The following is a 21,356-nucleotide window of genomic DNA, read 5'->3' as shown; positions in this document are numbered from 1 at the left end:
TTTTGATTTGAACATGAGGGGCACAATTAGGAAATAGACAGACAAAATTGCTATACCCAACAAAGACAGAGAGGATAGCTGTCAGCTCCAAAATAACATAGATGGGTTGGAGTGGGCAAAAGTGACAGATGGAGTTCAACTCTGGTAAGTGGGAGGTAATGCATTTAGAAAGGTCAAACAGTTGATCCCCATTTAGCAAAAATTCACTGCAGAAATACTGCAAACCTTGTTAAGATGTCCTTCGTAGAACAGTATAACAGGATGAACACGGTGGTTGTGCCAGACTCGCTGCACATGTGCAGATGCTACATTAAAGTGAAGATTGTTTGACACAGGCTAATAATATTTTGAACCCTTAACTAATTTCAGGTTTAGCATCCATTGTACCAATCATCTATCAGCTGTTCCTTCTGTACAATTTCAGTAACAATAACCAGCAAACTAAAAGGATGCACAAGTTATGCTACAGTTACACAAAAGCCTAATTAGACTCACTTGGAGTAAGAGAGCAGAACTGGGTACCAGACTTAGTAAGAAAATGAGCTTTAGAGTGTACAATGTAGGTTAACAAGAATGATACCTGATCTTCAGTGATTATGAGGAGACATTATACAAATTAGGCCTACTTTCTCTGGAACTTAGAAGGCTGAGGGGTGATCTGATCAACATCTTCAACAGAGAAAGATAGGGTAGCTTGAGATAAACTATTTCCACTGGCTGGGGATTGTAGAACTAGGGGGTGTAGTCTAAATATTGGGTCCAGACCATTCAGCAGAGATGTCAGGAAGCAATTCTAACACAAAGGGTAGATGATGTTTGGAACGCTCCCACAAATGGCAGTGGATGCTAGTTATTAATTTTAAGTTAGAGAGATAAATGTTTGTTAAGCAAAAGTATTAAGGAATATGGACAAAAGGCAAGTATATGGAGTTAAACCACAGACCAGCCATGACCTCAATGTTAGAACATCATCAAAGGGCTGAATGGCCTACTACTGTGTTTGTATTCTGAACTACAGTAATTGAGATTCCCAACTTGCAATGAAGTCAGACTGTGAAGAATGGACTTTATTTTTGCTTTTTTTTAAAAAAGAAACAAATATACTATTGAATACTCAAAAGAATTTATGATCCTATGTAGAAATCAAAACAACGGCCCTGGGATCGAGTCCAATTATCATCCAACTGAGATACCCGAACTGTGACAGGCTCCTGCACAAAGCCATAACCTGCTAGGGGGAATATGGCATTTACGTGAACTTGTTTAGTTGATGGTCTGTAACTGTTTTAGGAAGTAAAAGCCCTTTCAAACAAGGCCATAAGAAATAGGCCATAAAGAGGCCATTCAGACCCTTAAGTTTGCTCTACTTTTCAAAAGGTTCATGGCTGATTTGACATTTCTCACATGTACCTTCCTGCCTTTACCCTCCTACTGATCAAGAATCTACCTCAGCCTTAAACATACAAAAATTCTTTCCCCACAGACCTCTGTGGCAAAGAGTTTTAATGGTACTCAACCCTCAGTAGAAATTCCTCCTCATCTCAGTTTTAAATTGGCATCCCTTTACTCTGAGACTATGTTCTTTGGTGTTAGGGTCTTTCATGAGGGGAAATATCCCTTCAGTATTTACCCTCTCAAGCCACTTATAAATCACATATTCCCAATGAAATTACTTCTACTCACTGGAATTTAAAAGAATTAGAGTCCCAACCTCTTTAGTTTCTGCTCATAAGACAATCCCTTCATATCAGCCCACTGAACCTTCTCTGAATTGCCTTCAATGAAATGATATTTTTCTTTAAATAATGGGACCAAAACTGCTCAGTACTCCAGGTCTAGTACCTTGTCTAATTGCAGTAATAATTCCCCACTCTTATATTTGAGCCCTTTTGAAATAAGGACCAACATACCATTAGCCTTCCTGATTAACTACTGCCCCCAAGTTTGTGCGTTGCAACTTGCTGCAATTTTTCTCTATTTAAATAATATTCTGCTCTTTTGCTCTCCCTTCCAAAATGAAGAGCATTTCCCCACATTAATACACCATTTGCCAACTTTTTGCTCACTTATAAGTACCGAGTGGACTCACAAACTCTTAGCATTCATCCGTACCTGTTTTTCTTGTTTGCTGCTGTTTACCTATTATTTACTTCTCTATACAATGTGAGCTGCATATATTGCTCGCAAGACAAAGCTTTTCACTGTGCCTCAGTACACATAACAATAAATTCAAATTATGTAACCTATCAATATTGCGCTGTAGATTTTTTGTGCTCCTGTCAATCTTCCTTTCTACCTATTTTAGTGTTGTCTGCAGAACATTAAATTCCTTCCTTCAATTCCTTAATATGTATTGTAAACAGCTGTAGTCCCAGCACTGATCCCCATAGAATGCCACTGATCATAGGTTGCCAATCTAAAAAAACCTTTATCCCCATTCACTGTTTCCTGTCCATTAGCTAATTCTAAACCAATGCCAATATTCTACCTTCAACACTGTGGGCTTTTATCTTATCTGAAAAATGTGTTGCTGGAAAAGCGCAGCAGGTCAGGCAGCATCCAAGGAGCAGGAGAATCGATGTTTCGGGCATAAGCACTTCTTCAGGAATAAGGAAGGTGTGCCAAGCAGGCTAAGATAAAAGGTAGGGAGGAGGGACTTGGGGGAGGGGCGTTGGGAATGCGATTGGTGGAAGGAGGTTAAGGTGAGGGGGATAGGCTGGAGAGAGGGTGGGGGCAGAGAGGTCAGGAAGAAGATTGCAGGTCAAGAAGGCGGTGCTGAGTCCGAGGTTTGGGACTGAGATAAGGTCGGGGGGGGGGGGGGGGGGGAAGAGAGAATGAGGAAGCTGGAGAAATCTGCATTTATCCCTTGTGGTTGGAGGGCTCCTCGGCGGAAGACGAGGCGCTCTTCCTCCAGGCGTCATGTTGCCATGGTCTGGCGATGGAGGCGGCCAAGGACCTGCATGTCCTTGGCGGAGTGGGAGGGAGGGGGTGTTAAAGTGTTCAGCCACGGGGCAGTTGGGTTGGTTGGTACAGGTGTCCCAGAGGTGTTCTCTGAAACGTTCTGCAAGTAGGCGGCCTGTCTCCCCAATGTAGAGGCGACAAGGCTTTTATCTTATGACAATCTTTTATGAGGTACTTCGCTGAATATCTTCTGGAAGTCCAAATACAATACGACTGGTTCCATACTGGTTATGAGTCCCTTGAAAACTAGTAAATTAGTTAGATACAATTTCCCTTTCATGAGATCATGCTGGCTTTGCTTGATTGGATTATGATTTTCCACTTATTCTGCTATTACTTCCTTAATAATTGATTTCAATATTTTGCCAATAATCCTATTGTTACCTGATTTATACCTTTCTGAACAGGCATATCACAACAGCAATTTTTTAATCTTTTGGTAGTTCTCTAGCATCCAAGGGTTTTTTTTAATGTACAACCAATGCATTCACTATCTCTGTAGCTATCTCTTTTAGGATTCTCGGATGCAAGCCATCAAGGCCAAGGAACTTGTTTTTAATCCCATTAGTTCGTCAAAAAAAAAAAAAAGGTGATAGTGATGCTACTTAATTCCTCCCCTGTACTCTTTATTTTTTATGGAATGTTTGAAGTGTCTTCCAAGATAAAGACTGGTACAAATTTGTTTAACTCCTCTGCCATTTCTTTGTTCCCCAAACATGTCCCCAGATTCATTGCTCAGGGGCTTACGTTCATTTTGACCTCTCTATTCCTTTTTACATATCTAAAGAAACTCTCAGCATCAGTTTTTATATTCCTCGCTAGTTAGCCCTCTTAGTTTATTTTCTGTCTTCATCATCATTCTAGTTCTCCTTTGCTGGATCCTGAATTTATCCAGGTCTTCAGGGCTATCATTGACCAGGGCCTCCTATGTGCTTCACCTTTCAACTTAATACCCACCTTAACTTTGTTAGTTTCCCATGGTTGATTTATTCTTCTCAGAATCTTTCCTCCTTATTGGATAAATTTTTGCTGAGTCAATAATTACCTCCTTAAAAAAATGTCTGCCACTGCTTGCCTACTGTCATTCCTGCTAATCTATCTGACAAGTTTACTTTAGTTAACTCTACTCTCATTCCATTGTAATACCCTTTAAGTGAAAGACAATTCTTTCCGACGCAAGTTTCTCACTTTCAAACTGAATATTAAGTAATATTATGATCACTACTTCCAAGAGAATCTTTTACTCAAGAGATAAGTTGTTAACCTTGCCTCATTACCCATTAGCAGATCCAAGATAACCTGCTCCCTGATTAGCTGCACCATATTGCACTAGGAAACTATCCTTAATGTGCCCTACGAATTCACTGCTGTAGCTACCCTTTCCAATTTGTTTAAGCTAAATCAACATGAAAATGCAAGTCACCCATAATTATTGCTTTATTCTTTTTACATGCTCCTATTACTTGTGCTTTATGGTCTTTCCCGCAGTGTCTATTATTTGGCAGGCTGTACTCTACACCTACAATGTCTTCTTTCCCTTGCTGTTTCTATTTACCACCACCCAAACGGACTCTACATCATCCGAGCCTAGATCATCTCCATAACTGTAGTCATTTCGGTTATTAATAGTGCAACCCACCATTTTTGCCTTCCCTGCTGTCTCTCTAAAAGGTCAAATATCTCTGAATAGATCCCACAATCTTTAAATTTTTCTATATTAGGACCAAATTATAATTTGTTGGAAACTATTGGAAAATGTTGAAAACAAATACCAGAAATCAGTGAGTCAGGCAGCATCCATAGAGAGAAAGCAAGCTAATGTTCAGTCTAGATAACTCTTCAGAGCTGAAGTGAACTGTGTAGGGGGCAGCATTTGAGCAATAGTTGGGGGTGAGGGGTGGGGGCATGGTTTGCAGTGCTGGGGAGTAAGGATGTTGATGGTTCTCCTTCCACAACAGTTCAGGCAGCAGGAAAATCTACGTTTCGGGCAAAAGCCCTTCATCAGGAATACAGGAAGAGTGCCTGAAGGGTGGAGAGATAAATGAGAGGAGGGTGGGGGTGGAGAAAAAGTAGCATAGAGTACAATAGGTGAGTGGGGGTGGGGATGAAGGTGATAGGGAGGAGGGTAGGGGAAGGTAGCAAAGAGTACAATGGGTGGATGGGGGTGAGATGAAGGCGATAGGTCAGGGAGGAGGGTGGAGTGGATAGGTAGAAGAGAGGATAGGCAGGTAGGACAAGTTATGGGGACAGTGCTGAGCTGGAAGTTTGGAACTGGGGTGAGGTGGGGGAAGGGGAAATGAGTCAAGTCCACATTGATGCCCTGGAGTTGAAGTGTTCCGAGGTGGAAGATGAGGCGTTCTTGCTCCAGGCGTCGGGTGGTGAGGGAACGGCAGTGAAGGAGGCCCAGGACCTCCGTGTCCTCGGCAGAGTTGAAATGTTGGGCCACAGGGCGATGTGGTTGATTGGTGCGGGTGTCCCAAAGATGTTCCCTAAAGCGCTCTGCTTGGAGGCGTCCAGTCTCCCCAGTGTAGAGGAGACCGCAGCGGGTGCAACCGATACAATTAATGACATTGGTGGATGTGCAAGTAAAACTTTGATGGATGTAGAAGGCTTCTTTTGGGCCTTGGATGGAGGTGAGGAAAGAGGTGTGGGCACAGGTTTTGCAATTCCTGCGGTGCGATTGGAAGATGCCAGGACGGGAGGGTGGGTTGTTGGGGGGCGTGGACCTGACCAGGTAGTCATGGAGGGAGCGGCCTTTGCGGAAGGCGGAAAGGGGTGGGAAGGGAAATATATCCCTGGTGGTGGGGTCCGTTGGGAGGTGGCGGAAATGTCGTTTGATGATTTGGTTTATGCGAAGGTTGGTAGGGTGAGCACCAGGGGGGTGGTTACGGTTGGAGGGGTGGGGTTTGAGGGCAGAGGTGCAAGATGTGGACGAGATGCGTTGGAGTGCATCTTTAACCACGTGGGAAGGGAAATTACAGTCTCTAAAGGAGGAGGGCATCTGGTGTGTTCTGTGGTGGAACTGGTCCTCCTCAGTTACGGAGCAGATACGGCGGAGGCGGAGGAATTGGGAATACAGAATGGCATTTTTGATGAAGGTAGGGTGGGAAGAGGTGTAATCCAGGTAGCTGTGGGAGTCGGTGGGTTTGTAAAAAATGTCAGTGTCAAGTCGGTTGTCGTTAATGGAGATGGAGAGGTCCAGGAAGGGCAGGGAGGTGTCAGCGATGGTCCAGGTAAATTTAAGGTCAGGGTGGAATGTGTTGATGAAGTTGATGAATTGTTCAACCTCTTGCGGGAGCATGAGGTGGCACCAATGCAGTCATCAATGTCGCAGAGGAAGAGGTGGGGAGTGGTGCCGGTGTAATTACGGAAGATAGACTGTTCTACGTAGCCAACAAAGAGACAGGCATAGCTTGGGCCTATATGGGTACCAATGGCTACCCATTTGGTCTGGAGTAAGTGGGAGGATTCAAAGGAGAAATTGTTAAGGGCAAATGAGTGTGTCGGTGGAAGGGTACTGTTGGGAACGTCAGGAGAGGAAGAAACAGAGGGCTTGGAGGTCCTGGTCATGGTGGATAAAGGTGTAGAGGGATTGGATATCCATGGTGAAGATGAGGCGTTGAGGGCCGGGGAAACGGAAGTCTTGGAGGAGGTGGAGGGCATGGGTGGTGTATCGAACGTATGTGGGGAGTTCCTGGACTAGGGGGGATTGGACAGTGTCGAGGTAGGTAGAGAGGAGTTCAGTGGGGCAGGAGCATGCTGAGACAATGGGTCAGCCAGGGTGGTCAGGCTTGTGGATCTTGGGAAGGAGTTAGAACCAGGCAGTGCGGGGTTCCCAGACTATGAGGTTAGAAGCTGTGGGTGGGAGATCTCCTGAGGTGATGAGGTTCTGTATGGTCTGGGAGATGATGGTTTGGTGATGGGGGTGGGGTGGGGTCATGGTCGAGGGGGCGGTAGGAGGTGTTGTCCTCGAGTTGGCGTCTGGCTTCAGCGGTGTAGAGGTCAGTGCGCCAGACTACCACCGCAGGCGGTAGGAGGAGGTGTCGACATTTCCGCCACCTCCAAACGGACCCCACCACCAGAGTTATATTTCCCTCCCCACCCCTTTCCGGAAAGACCGCTTCCTCCGTGACTACCTGGTCAGGTCCACGCCCCCCAACAACCCACCCTCCTGTCCTGGCATCTTCCCCTGCCACCACAGGAATTCAAAACCTGCACCCACACCTCCTCCCTCACATCCATCCAAGGCCCCAAAGGATCCTTCCACATCCATCAGAGTTTCACCTGCACATTCACCAATGTCATTTATTGTATATGTTGCTCCTGATGTGGTCTTCTCTACATTGGGGAGACTGGACGCCTCCTCGCAGAGCGCTTTAGGGAAATCGCCGGGACACCCGCACCAACCTACCCCACTGCCCCGTGGCCTAACAATTCAACTTCCCCTCCCACTCTGCTGACTCCACCGCTGCTCCCTCACCACCCGACGCATGGAGGAAGTCGCCTCATCTTCCGCCTCAGAACACTGCAACCCCAGGGCATCAATGCGGACTTCACCAGTTTCCTCATTTCCCATCCCCACCTTACCCCAGTTCCAAACTTCCAGCTCAGCACTGACCTCATGACCTGTCCTACCTGCCAATCTCCCTTCCCACCTATCTGCTCCACCCCCCCGACCTATTACCTCCATCCCCACCCCCACTCACCTATTGTACTCTTTGCTAACTTATCCCCAGCCCCACCCACCATTTCTCTCCACCCTGGAGGCTCCCTGCCTCCCTTCCTGATGGAGGGCTTTTGCCCGAAATGTCGATTTTCCTGCTCCTCGGATGCTGCCTGACCTGCTGTGCTTTTCCACCATCACTCTAATCTAGACTCTGGTTTTCAGCATCTGCAGTCCTCACTTTTGCCTAGTTGATCTCAACCTGCCAGACTAGTATTTCCAGAATTTTCTGTTTTCATTTTCAGATTTTTGTACATAATCAGTCTGGTTTAGAAATTACCTTTACTTTTAGAAATAATAACTTTTCCACGAGTTAGAAAAATTGCAAGTGACATACTCCTTGTCCTTAACATCTAATTTGAGTCAGACTTCTAATGCACCCCTTTACAAAAGTGGCACTGACAAAAACCTGGATAAGTCTGCATGTTCATCTGAACAAAGAAAAGGACTTTTTAAAATCAGTTTTTAACCAATTAAAATTTCTTTTTTCCCTGAAACAGTGCATTAATAAAAACGGATTTGTTCCCCAGGGAAGAAACCCCAAAGCTTTCCACTATTTTCAGATAAAAACTCATAATTGAAGATGCAAACACATCACGCGCATAACATTCAAATACATGTTAAGGAACCTCAGACTGCTTACAGCCAGGTTAATAAAAAACTTGTGTTTCAGGAGACTCAATCTTTTTGCAACTAAAACCCTCATTCAAATCTGTCACCTCCACAATTTCAATGCTCTCCCTGTGGATTTCAGATCCTATGCTCTTTGTAAATTTCCGTTTATCCAAAATTCTGTTCCTCTTAAACCTACCCAACACTAGAACCCAGTCAAAAGAGAGCATCTTGCAATAATCCAACATGTTTGATGATCACAGGATACTCAAAAGCGCTTCGCAATCAATGAAGTATTTCTGAAGTGAGGAAAAAATGAGAACTGCAGATGCTGGAGATCAGAGTCAAGAGTGTAGTGCTAGAAAAGCACAGCAGGTCAGGCAGCATCCGAGGAGCAGGCAAATCGACGTTTCGAGCATAAGCCCTTCATCAGGAATGATTCCTGCTGTGCTTTTTCTGAAGTGCAGACCATTTCTGAAGTGCAGTCACATTGTAAAGATTAAAAACTCATGAGTCAACTTGCACACGATCTCCCACAAATGTGGGAATAACCTGTTTCGGATAAGTTTTTTTTGAAGGATAAACATTGGCCAAAGAGCGTCAGGAATAACTCTTCTGCTCTTCATTGAAAAGATGTCATGGGATCTTTTATAGCCACCTGTACAAGCAGATGCATTAGTGTTTAAATGTCACTCTCGAAAGACAGTCAACCATGGACTCCTGGTCCAAAGTTTACATTAACTGATTTATTTCTCATTCTTCACTGATTCTAGCCATGCTGTGAGCCCCTTTTCTACTGCTTATTAGTTTCAAAATAAAGATTGAAAATAAAATATAAAGCTCTGGCTTAACAAATGGGACCAGTAGAGACCACCTTCAGTATAACTCAGACTGTTAAAAGAATTAAAAAGTAGAAAGAAAGCTGAAAAGACTAAGCTAGAAAAAGGAAAATTATAGCAAATCTTATTCTATAGGGCAGAAGTTCAGTAACTGCAGGTCAAGATTTCAAGATTGTCAGCAAGAAAGCAAGGAGTGAAGCAGGGAAAAACTTTTTCACTCAGATTTTAGAATTTGGAATGTGATACTGGACAATAGTGGAGGTGGATTCCACAGGAGGCTTCAAAGGAGAGCTGGATATATATTTGAAAGAAATATACAGAGACAGGACTAACTGATTAGCTCTTTCAGGAGCTGGTTCAGATACAATAGATCAGATGGTGCCCTGTACTAAAATTCTATGATTCTAAGTTAAAGTTGTATGACATAGTTACCATAGTTGTGCCCAAAAACTTTTTTTATTGCCAAACCTCAAAAAGGTGGTTAGACAAGTGCCTAATTTGATAAAATCACATTTCAATCAATGGTACTATTAATTTGTGAACATCTTAAAAGGTACAGATAAAAATAGAATGAGGTATTTTAATTTAGAGTTCAATAGATTCACAAAATTCAAACTGGACAAATTTTACTTAAGACTCAGTTGACTGGCCTCAATTGATTATAGGCGACTATAGTTCAGGTTATTTGTGGTCCTGTGCAGCTTTTGATACACATACACGTGAGTCCATAGAGTTTTCAATTTCTATGGTCTGTCTTATGCTCCAATAATGTTCCAATTATGATTTTATCACTAAAATAAGTTCCAGCATGACCACTTATCTTCCATTTTATGTCTAATAACAAAGGTTTTCTTCTTGTCCTGTCCTTTGAAAAGGCTACACAATAACGCATTGTTTCACTGTCAAAAATACTGAAAAGGCGTCTGACTTATATGAATGGGATCCAACTTACTTGAACTATGCCTCGATATAAAGCACACAGGAAAGGAACACGCTGCTGAAATGAAATCCGAAAAGGAAACACTCCAGCCAGTTTCATGTGACCCTATTCCTTAGCGGGAATGTACAGGAAGAGGAAACATTTCCTGTGAAATGTTTCTGAAGAATTTTATAAATGAATTGTATCTGGCTTCGAGCGCAATGTAATACATTTCGATGCATTTTCAATATCAAGGCCAATAATTTAATAAATCTAATAATTACATTTCAAAATGATAAGTAATGATTAATCTGTTTCACAAGATTTGCCATGCCCCTACTGTACTGGCAGTCGGCCAGAAATTTGCTAATAGTCCCTATCCAGCTATACTACTTCTGTATTACCGTATTCTGTTTTAACAATCAGAACAGAATCGGTCAAAAGATTAAGATGCATCGATTTAACCTAAAATAAGGGAGTTTCCATCTCAAATTGTCGATTAAATAAAAAGCAGACCTTCAAATGGAATTCCGTGGTGTAACCCAAAGCTTCCTTTGTTCAGGGTAACAAAAAGAAACATTAAAAAAAAAGAAACATAATCGTTTACCGGTTTAGTACTGTGCATTTGGATCCATTGGCATGCTAACTACAAAGCTTTTTTAAAAATAAAATCTCGATGAAAAATCCGTTAAATTAAGAAAAGGGAGGAGTGAAATGCAAACGAACATTAAATTTCAGAACGGCATTTAGACTAAATTCATAGAGGTAGTACGAATACATTACAGTAAGGAACGAGTGGGGGGGGGGGGGGGCAGAAGTGAAGAGTGGTGGGAAAGGGGATATTATTAAAGGTTTGGAGGAGCACATGAGTAAGATAAAGTAACGGATAGCCATTTGAACCTCGAATCGCCTTCTCGCTTTCTGAGCCACTCGTTTCAATGAAAAACAGTGGGAACATCAACAATCCAAAATAATAACTTGAAAGAAGCAGCCCATGAAAAAGTCCCCCACAGACCGCGACCTGTCAGGCGGCGATTGCGGGATGATCGCTTCCACATCAGACGCCCCTCCCCCACCCAACGGCATTTTATACACAATTCCTCGAACCGTTATTCCATTTCGTCTTCAAAATATTAAAATCCACCACCCAGACGGGTGTGCACAAATCTGTAGCCTTTATCACCTCGGCATTTCCGTGTGGCAGACTCACCCTAGCAGTGCAGCTGCCCTGCCCAGGCTCAGACAAACATCAGCAACACGCCCGTTGCTCGGCAATAACGTTATTCCACATAGCGGCCGCTCGAGCAGAATGGACGGTTAGGTGGGGGCGGGGAGGAGAATTTGGTTGAGGCATGCGCAGACTATCACGGGCCATGGACAACGTCCAAAAACCCCAAGCTCAATCAAGGCAAAGTTAACCCACTCGTGACTGACGGTGCTCTTGACCAATCGTGACCGCGGACTGGACGTCATCGCGCCCGCAGCGGCTGTGGGTGCGTGCACCAGGTGGGAACTAAACTGTGGACCGCTGGATTTGATGGAAGGGCGGGAAAAAATAATGCCAGACAGTCGGATTCTCCCATAAACCATCTCGCAAGCATTTCTGGGAGTTGTATTTCTATCGGCCTGAGGTAGCCATCCTATCAAACGTCCAAAGCCCTGTTCCCGTTTTCCTCATTGGCTCCTACGTAGAACTACAGTCCCCAGCATCCTCTGTTGTGACGCCTCCATCACTGAACCCGATGTCTCTATGGTGAAAGGAAGCCCAAAGTTTAATTTGAACTCGGTGCTGATTGGTTCAGGGGCTGTGTCCTGTCAGCGGCGCTGGAGTTTAACCAAAGCTGTACGGAGCGTTTTCAGTTATCGACCTTGTCAACGTTGTTCTTTTTCATCGAGAGGTACTTTTAACCTTTCGCTGTATAATTGGGCCACATGAAGGCCTCCTGCGAGTCAAACGTCGAGGACGATTTGGAGGCGTATCTGAAAGGTTTAAGAGGTGAGTGCGCGAACAACACGAAGGGGAAGCCTCTATTGTCGGAGACAGCTGTCAGTTAAAGGCTCGGATGAGCAAGGCCGAGGTTCGTCTCCAAGCCTTGTAACATCTGTATTTGCCGATAGGTTGTACGTTCAATGAAACATCTGCTGTGTACTCATGTTGCATCAAATTGTTAACTGTGTAGAGATGAAAGTTTGTCTGGTGAATTTTCTGGAACTGCTGAAATTACACCTTGGTTGGCAGGACAAACGCCCTATGGGGGAAATATACTGGTGCTGTAATTAAAAGCAGTGTACTTAGGACCAAACGTTTTGCCCCTTTTTCAATTTATTTACAAAATATGAATGTAAAAAATAACAACTCAACAAAGATTTGTGAAGCACATTCAGCACTCTGTAGATTCGCCTCGCAAACATATAACATAGATTGTGACATTTGTACTGAAACGTATGTCGATTTGATTTCAGTTGAGTTATTTAGATGTAACTACAGGAGTAGTGGAGTAAAGAAATACATACATTTTGAACATGTATGAACTTAAAATAATTTGTATTAGTGTGATACTGGAACCAGCTGTTCATCACGCCTTTTTATCAACTTAGGGATGCCCTCACCAGAATGAACTCCCACCCTCATTTCCAACTCCCAATTTCGTTTTGCCATTGTTTATGGCCACACCCGTCTTTCACTGCTCACCCTCCACCCCCTCTATCATTTTTCAATTCCAATTATTTAAGTATCTGCTCCTGGGGGGAACTACACCCACAGTTGCTTACAACTTCACTTTCTCAATTCCAATTGTCTAACCCTTGGCTACCCATTCATCATAATGCTTTCGTATCCACAATTTCTTTAACCGGACCTCAGCCATTCAATCATGGCTGAGATGTTCCTCAACCCCATTCTCCTGCCTTCTCCCATAAACCTTGATCTCCATGTCAACCAAGAATTTATCTATCTCTTGTCTTAAATGCACTCTGTAACTTAGCCTGCTGCTGCAATGAGTTCCACAGACTAACCACCCTCTAGTTGAAGAAATTCCTCCTCATCTCAGTTCATTCCAGGTCATACCAGATTACATCTCAGCCTTGATTGAATGGAGGAGCAGACTTGATTAGCCAAATGGCTTAATTCTGCTCCTATGTCTTATGATTTACAGTTAAGCATGAAAGCAGCACAAAAGCAGATTCACTTGTAACTTTCCGAAATAAATTGAATGTATACCAAAAAAATGTTAATATTGTTCATCTGCTTTGTGATTCCTTTACACATAACACAACCAGTTTTGCCATCCAGCCCTGGATCTCTAAGATGTAGGAGCAAAAGTAGGCCATTCAGTCCATTGCCTGCTTTATTATTCAGTGAAATCATATATGATCTGATAGTCCTCAATTTCACTTTCTACCGTGTCTTCATTATTAATTCCCATACTGATTATGATCTGTCTATTTCTTGTCTTGAACATACATAATGAACAAGTTTCTGCATCTCTCTAGTTTTTTTTAAAAAGTCAGAAGTCATATGACACCAGATTATAGACCAACTGGTTTATTTAAAATCACAAGCTTCCACAGCACTGCCCCTCCTGTCCCTCAGTTGAATGTATTGTCCCAGTTGAAATGGTGTCCTTCGTTGTCTGTATGTAAAGATACTAGTGATAGTGGGTCATGTCTTTTGGTGGCTAGCTGGTGTTCATCTATCCTGGTGGCTAGTTTTCTGCCTGTCTGTTTGATGCAGTGTTTGTTACAGTCCTGAGTACAGGCATGAACACCAACTAGCCACCAAAAGACATGAGCCATTATCACTAGTATCCTTAGATAGAGACAATGAAGGACACAACTTCGACTGGGACAATACATCCATCCTAGGACAGCCAAAACAGAGACATGCATGGGAATTCCTAGAAGCCTTGCATTCAGATCGTAACTCCATCATTAAACACATAGCTTTGGACCCCAGTTACCCATCTCTGAGAAAAAGAACTGAAATCTATATCACCCACCTTAAGAGACCAAGACACACAAATAGAAAGTGGGACAGAACACCAGCGCTTCACCGGAGGCTCGCTGATGATATTACCTAGCATGGTGATGGAACGCCTGAACACAAACCTTCCAGCTCAGTGAGCAAATTTACAACCTGAACCTCAATGTGGGCCACGAATCCTCAAAAGTCACAATGGAAGAGCTTCTGCAGGATTGCCTGGAATCAGTGGACTGGTCCATATTCAGGAATTCAGTGGCCAACCTAGATGAGTATTCCATTACCGTCATGGACTTCATTAGTAAGTGTGTCGAGGACTGCATGCCAGAAATAAATCCATTTATTCTCCAATTAGAAACAATGAATGAACCAGAATATCCATTGCCTATAGAAGACTAGGTGTGCAGTGTTCAAGTCTGATGACCCTAACTTTTACAGGAAATCCAGATAGTACATCTGTAAGGCCACTTGAGATGCCAAGAGGCAATACTGGCCTAAGTTAGAGACCCAAACTAACCACATGGACATCTGCCATAGATGACAAGGCATACATGACATAACAGAACAGAATAGCAGACAAGAATACATCTCCAAATCAAAAATACATTCCTCCTGATGCACTTCATATATTTTCAGTTCAAACAGAAGGTCAGCAAATGGTGTCACCTGCCCCGACAGCCCTGGATGCACTTGTTCCCTCAATCACTGCTGCAGACGTCAGATTGACCTTTTTGATAATGAACCCATGGAAAGCAATTGGCCCAGGTGGAATCCCTGGCCGTGCACTCAGATCTGATGCGGACTAGCTGGTGAGAGTATTTGCTAACATCTTTAATCCCTCTGCACTACAATCTGAAGTACCCACCTATTCGAAGAAGACCACCCCCATCCTGGTACCAAAAAAAACTCATTTAACTTGCTTCAATGACTACCACCCCCTGTCTCTGACCACCATAATAATGAAGTGCTTCGAGAGTTTAGTCATGGCTCATATCAGTTCTAGTCTCCCAGCCTGCCTTGACCCCTTGCCATTTGCCTACGATCGCAACAGGTCCATAGCAGACACCGAGGTAAAAACAATGACTGCAGATGCTGGAAACCAGATTCTGGATCAGTGGTGCTGGAAGGGCACAGCAATTCAGGCAGCATCCGAGGACAGGCAAAATCGACGTTTCGGGCAAAAGCCCTTCAGGGCTTTTGCCCGAAACGTCGATTTTGCCTGTCCTCGGATGCTGCCTGAATTGCTGTGCCCTTCCAGCACCACTGATCCAGAACCATAGCAGACACCACCTCTTTAGCCCGATGCTCATTCTAGATTCTAGATTCCCTACAGTGTGGAAACAGGCCTTTCGGCCCAACCAGTCCACATCGACCTTCCGAAGTGTAACCCACCCAGACCCATTTCCCTCTGACTAATGCACCTAACACTATATCTGGATAACAAGGATACCTACGTTTGCCTTCTACTTTATTGGCTACAGCGCTGCCTTCAACACTAATCTCCAAATTCTGAAACTTAATCTCTGGCTCTGCCCTCTGCAACAGGATTCTCAACTTTCTGACCCACAGACTACAATCGGTGAGGTTAGGCAACAGCACCACCTCCACGACAATCTTCAGCACAGCAAGGCTGCATACTCAGCCCCTGCACTTAGCCTCAGCATACTGTAGTTCCTATACACTTAGGGTGAAATTTAGCCACACAGTCATAACTCTATTTACAAGTTTGCTAATGACACCACTGCTGTAGGCTGGATCTCAAACAACGACAAAACAAAATATGGGAAAGAGAGAGTGTGCTTGGTGGTGTGGTATAAAAATAACAACGTAAGCAAAAGTAAAGAGTTGGCTATTGATTTCAGGTAGTGAGATGGAGGGGCGCGCTCCTATCTACATTAATGGAGCTGGGGTGGAGATGATCAAGAGCATCATGTTCCTAGGAGTGACGATGACCACTAATCTTTCCTGGACCACCAATGTTGATGTGACGGTCAAGAAGGCAAAGCAATGCCTCTACTTCCTCAGGAGGCTAAGGAAATTTTGCACATCCACAAGGATGCTACCAACTTATTTTGGCCTGGTATGGAAACTGCTCTTTTCAGGGCCATAAGAAACTACAGAGAGTTGCGAATACTGCACAGTCCATCAAGCAAGCCAACCATCCATCGTGTAACTCCATCTACATTTCTTGCAGTCTTGGAAAGGCAGCCAACGTCATCCAAGAACCTTCTGACCCTGGTTATAATCTCTTCCAACCTCTTTTGTTGAGAATTCTGTTGCAAAAGATATACAAGCTTAAACACATGTACCAACCAGTACAAGAACAGCTTCTTCCATGCTGTTGTTATACTTCTGAATGGATCTCTCAAATTTCAAATCTAATATTGATCTTGCTTCTTGTGCACCATCTCTGCAGCCGTAACATTGTATTTCTCACCCTGTTCTATTCCCTTTATGAACTATGTGTGCTCTGATCTGGCTGAACAGTAGGCAAAACAAACTTTTTTGCTGTACCTAGGTACGTGTGACAATAATAAATCAAACCATTTAAACCATTTTATTTGTATCCCATATTAAAATACCTATTTATAATATTGTTCCAGCATTCGCAACAATTTGGGGAGAGAATTCTAAATTTACACTTGTGTGAAAAGTGCTTCCTGATTTTATTTCAAACACCTTCGTCCTAATGTTAAAATTCTGCTCCTTTTTATTGCAGTTTTGAATAAATGCTACAGTTTTGCTCACTCGTTCAATCTGTGATTGAAACTTTGACTCCACCCACCATGTGCATAGCTTTATTTGTTGAGGGTTTTCATTTCATTGCCAACTTTGGATATTGTGTTACGATGATGTGTGTGTACTATACCTTTAAGAGAGTAAAAGCTAGCCGTGACAGCACCAATTGTTCTCAATAAGATTCAATGTAGCATGTGCTCCAGCTACTGGGGTAGCTGGTTACCTGGAACAGCAAAACAGATTTGAATTAGGCCAATCAGTTTAAAGTATACTCTGAAAAATACCAAATTCCAATCAAGTTTGAATTGAATATATTGACAATCTTAAAAGCCAGTGACACAATCTGACGCTTTGGGGTATAAGACTGGGGAAAATTGAACAGTTGGGAGCAGAACTGCCACCACACCAACAGCCGTGGACTGCTGTCAGAACTCTGAGGTACCTGTCAAGAGCAGGAGTTTGCACAAAGAAAAACCTTAACACTGACCTAGAGAACCAATCTACCAATGAAGATAAAGAGAAGATTCAACCAATAACTGGTTTTGAAATTTCAATTTTTCTATGTGTTAATTGGGAGTTTGCAGAAGGGAAAGTAAAAGATAGGTTAGAGGAAGGAATTGTAAATGTTGTTAATTTTTCTGTTATACTTTAAGAAATAATGTTGTTAATTTTTACTTCAAATAGTTCTTGCCCACTTGAATTTTTACAAATTGCTGCACAGGATAAATCTTTTCGGTGTTGCTGGTTTTAAATTAAGCAGGAGGCTTTGCCCATGTCATAACATTCGTTTCATGCTTATATTTGCAAAATACCAATACACCTGCACTTCAGGCATCCTGTTTGATGCCATATTTAAGCTGAGACCAGTTTACAAATACCAGCTTCACACCATTTCCCATGCCATATTTAACCTGTTTGCAGATTAAATCTTCTTCTCACTTCTATAATTTTTCAATTTTAATGATTCCATTACTGCCCTGGTTAGATTCCCATTTTTTTAATTCTGTGTAAAGTTCAGCTTATTGAAAATTTATGCACGCATCCTATCGTATACTAGCTCCTTCCCGTTTCCAATGGCCTTCAGCAACACCTGATTCACAGTACATCAGGTCTAACACATTCGATCTTGCTTAAACACTTTCATAACCTTGCCTGATTATCTTACTACTTGTTTCCTGTTGCCCAAACCTCTTACTTAATGTGGCCTGTTCTTATAATTTGGTTCACGTTCAAGTCTGCCCTTTTGCGGCATGGTGGCTCAGTGGTTGGCACTGCTGCCTCACAGCGTCAGGGACCCGAGTTCAATTCCAGTCTTGGGCGACTGTGCAAACTCCACACAGACATTCTCCCCATGTCTGCGTGAGTTTCCTCCCACAGTCCAAAGATGTGCAGGTTAGGTGAATTGGCCATGCTAAATTGCCCATAGTGCTCAGGGATGCCTCAGGTGCATTAGTCAAGGGTAAATGTAAGGTATGGGGAATAGGTCTCGGCCTGTTACTCTTTGGAGGGTCGGTGTGGACTTGTTGGGCCGAAGGGCCTTTTTCTACACTGTAGGGATTCTATGATCTATGATTACATCAATGCCTCCCCCATGTCCTTAATTTTAATAGCAAATAAACTGTGCCCCAAAATGGATAGTTGCTATGCAATGTTAATAATTGGTACCACAACTTGTCAGGCTTCTTGTCCAATGTTGAGTATTGGATAAGCAAAAACGTCTTCCAGTCTAACTTTTGGGAAAATATCAGTCCTTACTACAAACTCCGCTCCTTTCTAACCCACTTATTCTCAACCATTTTGAGATTTGAACTCTGCTGTGCAATCTTAGTGTTGTTTTTAAGATTAAATGATTTTTCCACCCCTTCTCTGTGTCATCACTGAGTCTGCCTATTTTCACCTGTGGTTAGATTGCCGAACTCCACTTGTTCCTCAGGTTACTTGCTGCTGAAAACCTCATACATACTTCTGTTCTTCTAAACTTGAATATTCTAATGCAATTCTGGCCAGCCTTCAGCTCTACATTGTAAACTTGATGTCATCCAAATCTGCTGCACCTAATCCCATTCGGCCATCACCTGTGTGCTTGCTTGCTCCCAAGGTATAAAAATTCTCAATATAAAATTCTTAGCCTTGCTTACAAAACTTCCCCATGGCCACAGTGCTCCCATAATTCTTTCCAGCACAAACCTCTGGGATATCTCTGCTAATTTTCCCCTCTTTAGCATTTTCCATTTTTATTGGTCATATCTTCAGCTGCCAAACTGCTAAGCTGTGGAAATCCCCCTCTAAACCTTCCCACTTGTCTGTTTCACTTCCTGCCTTTTAAGACATTCCTTAAATGCTACCTATTTAACCAATCTTGGTTGTTTGCTTCAAAATCTCCCGTGAAGCCCCACGAGGTGTGTTTTTTTTAAAATGTGATATATAAATATGTGTTTTTCGACTGAAGATGAGAATCTGACTGTCTTATCATCTTTAGTGACTTGACAATGACATAAGGTAAGTTGTTGCCACTTCTACCAGTTACCCCATTTTTGCTTCTACCTCGGACTTTTCATTGAGTTTACTTGGTCCACTTGACATTAAGAATACTGATGAAGACAAGGTCCTTCTACACTGAAAGCATGGTTTATTTATTTTTAAATGTAAGTGATCATAAAGGTGTCTGCATTAGAAATTGGGTTCATTCTGCCTCTTTTGTATTACTATTTTTCCTACCCTGGCTTGCAGAAAGGGCTAATGAAAGCATCCAGAAATTGAAGTGTACTCTAGAAGAAAAAAATCAGACAGAATCGTCAGAACTACCTCCAGAAGCTGACAGCATCCAGACAAATTCAATAAGTCCCCCAAGGACAAGACAATGTCACAGTCAAGTGGCATGGCAAGAGCTAAAGCACAGTCATGCAGGTGATCACTGACTAATGTTTAGAGCCTCTATCACTGAAGGTTATGGTATTTCTCTGGTTTCTTAGGCTGTTTGTTTGTGAACAGTATATCTCAAGAGCTACTCAATGAATGTCAACAAAACTTGGCACATTGTGTATGGCCCAAGGAAAGACAGATTAAGTTTTGCCAAAAATGCTGCTCAAAACCTGGACCCAAAATTTGCTATATCATGAATATTGGGAGTTTGGATGAATTAACATTTTTTTTTAGACTGTTATGGGTTGTTTTTATTTAGCATTTGAAACAATCGACAGGCATTCTATGATGGAATGTGTCACAGTTGTCAAAATGTAATCAGCTCTTTCAGAGCAAGTTGTTGAATGTAGGTTGATCTTAACCTACTTCAGTGAGGTAAAAGCTCTTAATATATGATTAATTATTTCAGATTTGTGTTACAAGGCATCAACCAGGCACCAAAAGACCTCTAGGAAGAGCTGCCTTATTGTAATCATTGGCAATCACTTGCTAATGAGTATGATTGCCCAACTAGGAAATTCCATGTCACTGATCATTTGGTTCTATGGATCATTGCTGGGTGATGAGCCTGATTCCAGATCTGCAGTTCCGATCGTACATTTGGCAGGTGTTTCTGGAAGGTTGAATTGGTCCTTGGCATTAAAATTGCTGGCATATCTCTCTCTGGTTCCTTTACTTCTGCCTCCCAGTGAGTGTTCTCAAAGAATTGTGTCCCTTCATGCAATTGCTTCCTCCCAAGATGATTTCATGTGAATGACGGTCTCCTATGCACTGACATCCTTGTTGCCTTTTTTTTAAAGGAGGCCTTCAGGCAGACTTTGAAATGCTTGGTTGGTCTTCCTCTCATGCCTTCCCTGAGCTGGGTGAAAAGGATTTAATTTGGCAGTTGAATATCCTAAGCACTTGGCTGGCCCAGCGGAGTTGGTTTCGGATGAATGTAACGTTGCTGCTGTTGGTTGCTTTAAGGATGCTGATGTTACCCCCAGCTGATGCAGAAACTTGGTCTCAAACAAAAATGATGGTATTTCTCAGAGTTTCAGGTGATGTCTATACCACGTTTTGGAGCCATATGGAAGAGTTGGAATGAATATTGCCTTATGTACAAGGATAGCACGGATGTCACAATTATCAAAGGCTGTCATCCTTATTATGCCTATTGTAAAAATGTTGAGTTTGCAGAACATGGAGTACCCTGTTCAATTAATTGTTCTTGTTTGGATTCGAGATTTTAGTTTTTGAGACTGAAGCTTTGCTTCTTTTTAAAATTATTGTCTACCTGTTGTTTTTAGACTGAATGTTGTGTTTTTTGGGGTAGATTGTAACTACTGCCTGTTACAATATACTGTGCCTAATGGCAACAATTATATCTTTTTGTGTATGTTACAAGAGTCTATTGCAAGGATTTTTAAATTTTATATTTTTGTTGCAACTCTTAAAAGTTTGTCTCTGTTTATTCAAGGAATATAAACTTTGTTGATATGCTATATGGAAAACAGTTTTAGGTTTTGATACAGCAACAATAAAATATTGATTTATAGTTCCAAGTCAGACGGTGAGGGAACTTTCAGATGTTAGTGCTCCTGTGAATTTGCTGCCCTTGTCCTTCTTCTAGGTAGTTGTGTATTTTGAAGATGCTGTCTAAGGATCTTTTGGTGAATTTCT

At 42.5% G+C, this 21,356-nt stretch overlaps 2 protein-coding genes across 20 annotated transcripts in view; one reads left to right on the top strand and one right to left on the bottom strand.

Moving 5' to 3' along the window:
• Positions 1–11,404, bottom strand: part of cep170aa (centrosomal protein 170Aa) — a 168,710-nt gene extending 157,306 nt beyond the window's left edge. For 12 of the 13 annotated variants that reach the window (XM_087991188.1, XM_087991194.1, XM_087991193.1 and 9 more), the window contains exon 1: positions 11,265–11,404. The gene's annotated coding sequence lies outside the window, so the exon portion shown is untranslated. Of the gene's footprint in view, positions 1–11,237 lie in introns of all 13 variants that reach the window. The other variant, XM_087991189.1, reaches the window with a different exon arrangement.
• A 418-nt stretch (positions 11,405–11,822) lies between these two features.
• The window catches only part of sdccag8 (SHH signaling and ciliogenesis regulator sdccag8), a 355,401-nt gene continuing 345,867 nt past the window's right edge, over positions 11,823–21,356 (top strand). For 4 of the 7 annotated variants that reach the window (XR_015758360.1, XM_087991184.1, XM_087991183.1 and 1 more), the window contains exons 1-2: positions 11,830–12,050; positions 19,503–19,679. Coding sequence is in view for 5 of the 7 variants with exons in the window: in XM_087991184.1 (XP_087847310.1) it covers positions 11,987–12,050; positions 19,503–19,679 (241 nt within the window). In the remaining 2 variants the exon portion in view is untranslated. Of the gene's footprint in view, positions 12,051–19,502; positions 19,680–21,356 lie in introns of all 7 variants that reach the window. The other 3 variants (XM_087991186.1, XM_087991185.1, XR_015758359.1) reach the window with 3 other exon arrangements.

The sequence above is a fragment of the Chiloscyllium plagiosum genome, unplaced genomic scaffold (genome assembly GCF_037043375.1).
Source record: "Chiloscyllium plagiosum isolate Xiang-an unplaced genomic scaffold, Cpla_swu_hap1 HiC_scaffold_10, whole genome shotgun sequence".
Taxonomy (NCBI): Eukaryota; Metazoa; Chordata; class Chondrichthyes; order Orectolobiformes; family Hemiscylliidae; genus Chiloscyllium; species Chiloscyllium plagiosum.
The sequence above is the reverse complement of the archived record's forward strand: the minus strand, read 5'-3'. Positions and strand labels throughout refer to the sequence as shown.